The 3,882-nt window shown below is 48.5% G+C and overlaps 1 protein-coding gene across 1 annotated transcript; it reads right to left on the reverse strand.

Moving 5' to 3' along the window:
- Nucleotides 1–1,553: 1,553 nt before the first annotated feature.
- LOC133806130 (uncharacterized) lies at nucleotides 1,554–2,951 on the reverse strand. Its single transcript, XM_062244259.1, has one exon. It carries the CDS (start codon nucleotides 2,949–2,951, stop codon nucleotides 1,554–1,556), a length of 1,398 nt encoding a protein of 465 aa, XP_062100243.1.
- Between the last annotated feature and the right edge of the window lie 931 nt (nucleotides 2,952–3,882).

Raw genomic sequence — 3,882 nt, forward strand, 5'->3', positions numbered from 1 at the left:
GTGTCTGAGGGTGAAAGATTGTATTTCGACCAGGAAGTCAGCAAGTACTTGTCCTTTTTTTGCTTTTCGTGGCGAGAATTGTATATCATACGTCCCTAGCTCAATTTCCCATTTAGATAACCTTCCAGAGAGATCGGGTTTACTCAATACTTGCTTCAGTGGATAGTCCGTATATACAATGACGGTGTGACTTTCAAAATATTGGCGTAACTTCTTCTTTGCTGTGATGAGTGCGAGTGCCAATTTTTCCATCATACTGTAGCGAGTTTCAGCGTCTAGAAGCATCTTGCTGCAATAAAACACTGGCCTCTGACGACTAGCCTTTTCTCGGAAGAGAACGGAACTCACAACAAAGTGTGAGACAGACAGATACAAGAATAGATCTTCATTGGCGATGGGGGAGCTCAATATAGGAGGAGAGCTCAAATAAGCTTTCAATTCTTCTAATGCTTTACTTTGTTCTGGTCCCCATGCGGTGTTGGTGGATTTCTTTATGCATTGCAAGAAGGGCTGGCAACGGTCGGACATGCGCGATATGAACCGGCTTAATGCCACAATTTTGCCTATCAAAGCCTGGATGTCTCGGATGGTTCTGGGTTCTTTGACTTCTGAGAGGGATGCAATCTGTGTTGGGTTGGCCCCGATGCCCCTCTAGCTGACCACATATCCTAAGAACTGTCCAGAGGACACCCCAAAGGTGCACTTAGAGGGGTTCAATTTCATTTTATAAGTGTCAAGAATATCAAAGCACTTGGTCAAATCGCCTACATGTGAAGAGCTTTGTTTAGATTTGACGACCACGTCGTCAATATAGACCTCCATGTTTCTCCCAAGCAGTGAGGAAAACAGCTTATGCATCAACCTTTGGTACATTGCGCCTGCATTCTTCAGTCCGAAGGGCATGACTTTTTAGCAATACAATCCACCTTCTGTTATGAAAGCTGTGTGGATCCGATCCTCTGGTTTCATTGGGATCTGATTGTATCCAGAGTAGGCATCTAGGAAGCTCATTCTTTCAAACCCTGCTGTAGCATCTATCATCTGATCAATTTTCGGTAGAGGGTAGCTATCCTTTGGACATGCTTTATTTAGGTTGGTGTGTCTATGCACACTCTCTTTTTCCCGATCTTCTTTGGGACCACAACAGGGTTGGCTAGCCAACTGGGATACATGCATTCTTCAATTGCCTCTGTGCTCAGAAGCCGTTGTACCTCCTCTTGGATGACTTGGTTTACTTTGGGAGCGAACCTCCTCTGCTTCTGTTTGACGGGCGGGAAGCTGTTGGATATATTAAGGCTGTGACTCATGATGGAGGAGTCTATTCCGGGTATGTCGTGTGGAGACCAGGCGAATGTTCCATCTCTAGTTTTGAGAAATTGGACTAGGGTCTGTTTTTCGTTTTCAGAGAGTTTGGTACTTACCAGCATTATTTTAGATGGGTCAGCGTCGTCTAGAAAGATTTTCTCTAGGTCATCGAGTGTGACTTGGGGTTTTTCTTGGTCTTCTTCTAGATCGATTCCTTTGAGGCATGTTGGTAGCTTATGCTGTGATTGCTATTTGTCAGGATTGTCATCATGGGAGGAAGTGCCAGAATTGTTTATTTCTTTCAAGGTAAGGAAGCACTTTTTGGCATGCTTCTGACATCCCTTGATGTCGATGGTGTAGCTCCCGTTAGACGAGAGGCATCGCATCACCTGATGCAAAGTTGAGACTACCCCTTGCATCCTGTGGATCCAATTTCTCCCCATGATGGCATTGTAGCTTGTGATGGAATCTATAATGAGGAAGTCGACTGGCAGGGTACGCTCCGCGGCGACCACGGTTAATCGCACGACGCCCTTCGGGTACACTCTCTGGCTGTTAAATCCCAAAATGGGCGTAGTGGAGGTCCGAATCTGATTTTCCTCTAGCCCCATCTTCTGGAAGGCTTTCCAGAAGATGATGTCAACCCTACTGCCCCTGTCAACTAGAACTCTGCCCAACTGGCAATGGTCGACCTGTAGCGAAATGATGAGAGGATCATCATGGGGTAGGTGCACTCCTTGCAAGTCATCGTTGATGAAGGTGATTGCAGAGGCTGGATAACTTCTGTCCTCTGAAGTGACAAGATTGACCACGTGGCCTAATGATCTATAACGCTTCACTCGATCCTCCATTCTCTTACGGATTTTGGTTGCATGCTCTTGGCTTTCAGTGAGCTCCATGATCCCATGTATCATGGGGACTTGCTTAAGAGGTTCTTGTGGGATTACAGAGGCTGTGAGCACGGGGTCTGCTGCTTGTGGTGTTGGGACAGAAGCAGGATTATGCTGTGAGGTGCCGGGTCTGCCTGCCTCCTTAATGTACTGGGTTAGCCTTCCACTTCTCATGAGGGCCTGGATCTGATTGTTCAGATTGTGGCATTCTGCGATCGTATGACCGTGATCTTTATGGAAGAGGCAGTATCTGTTTTTATCCCTCCTGTCTAGAGGAGTGGTAATCTTATATGACTCACGCCAAATAGGTCTGTCTTTATTTTCTTCGTAAATGACCTCCTGTGGGACGGTGTATTCGAAGGAAGGGTACTGCGGTGAATCTCGGTTCTGTCTTGGTCTCTTCCCTTCCTTTGCGTGGTCTGTCTGTTGCCTCTTCCTCTTATCATCTCTAGCAGGTGGTGGTGGGTTATTTTCTGGTGGAGTGGAGATAAGTGCGGATTTCTTCTGTGCACGCTCTCGAAATTCTAGGACCCTGAAGACGCCCTCGGCTCGGGCTTGGATCTTAGCCATGTCATAAGGCGGTGTCATGGTGAGATTTTCGTGCCAGAGAGATCCCACCTGCAAGCTTTTGATGAAGAGATTGGCCGCGGTAACCGGGTCGACGTCGTGCATTTGATGCACAAGGTCAATGAAACGTTGTAGATATGTCTTCGGATGCTCATTTTCTCCTTGCTCGATCCGATAGAGGTCGGCCATTGTTCTTGGTGCCTCACGGTTCGCACTGTATTGCTGGAGAAAAGTTCGTCGGAGGTCACTAAAACTGTTGGTGGATCCGGGCTTTAATTGTCGGAACCACAGCACAGCAGAGCTGGCCCAGAGAAAGTCGTTGAAAAGACCTTGCATTGGATGGTTTCGTTGTTGGCTTCTAGTGCCATTTTCTGCTGAAATTGGAACAAGTGGTTTAAGGGATCTCCCTTTCCATTAAACGCAGGCAGAGAAGGGATGACGAAGTCTCGGGGTTTAGGCTCGTTCTGAATCCACTCTGAGAAGGGAGACTTCTCAGTGGTTCTTGACACCAGATCCATATGCTCGGTTGCGTGAACAGACCTTCCGTCTAAGAACTTCTGCATCATTTCCCTCATCATCTCTTCTTTCCAACTGTCTAAGAACCGAATCGAGGGAGCATAGTCCTCAGGGGGTGAGTCATGCGCGGCTCGCCGTGTGATTTTTTGGGGCCTGACTTCGGTGGTCGGCTGAGCTGACCGGGTGGGCTCTGCTCCGGTCCGCACATGTGTGTCACAGAGCGGGGCTCTTCGTTCTACAGCCCCAAGACGAGGATGGGTTGGGGAGGGTGGTGGGAGACCCTGGGATCCTTCGCTACCGAGATGCATGGTTTGTTGAGGGGAACTGATGCGACCGATTGGAACTTCGGGTCTACCAGAGTCGAGATTGTTGTTGGCTTGGGTGCTGCATGTGGCGTCGGCAGATTTGCACAGCTCAGCAATCTCAGCTTCGAGCCTAGCCTGAGCTTTGGTCAACGTTTTAATTGCTTATTCGGATCTCTGTTGGCTGGCTTCCAGCAGGCGGCACATCCTGTCGATCTGGTCGCTTACGTCCGCTGGTGGGACGACCTGGGTAACCGGACCCGACACTCCATTGCCCTTTGGTGGCATGGCTGTAAGGTTTG

The sequence above is a fragment of the Humulus lupulus genome, chromosome X, assembly GCF_963169125.1.
Source record: "Humulus lupulus chromosome X, drHumLupu1.1, whole genome shotgun sequence".
Classification (NCBI taxonomy): Eukaryota; Viridiplantae; Streptophyta; class Magnoliopsida; order Rosales; family Cannabaceae; genus Humulus; species Humulus lupulus.

What these genes read in the sequence shown, in the direction of transcription:
- LOC133806130 (XM_062244259.1), bottom strand. Translation starts at nt 2,951, where the DNA reads ATGGCCGACCTCTATCGGATCGAGCAAGGAGAAAATGAGCATCCGAAG.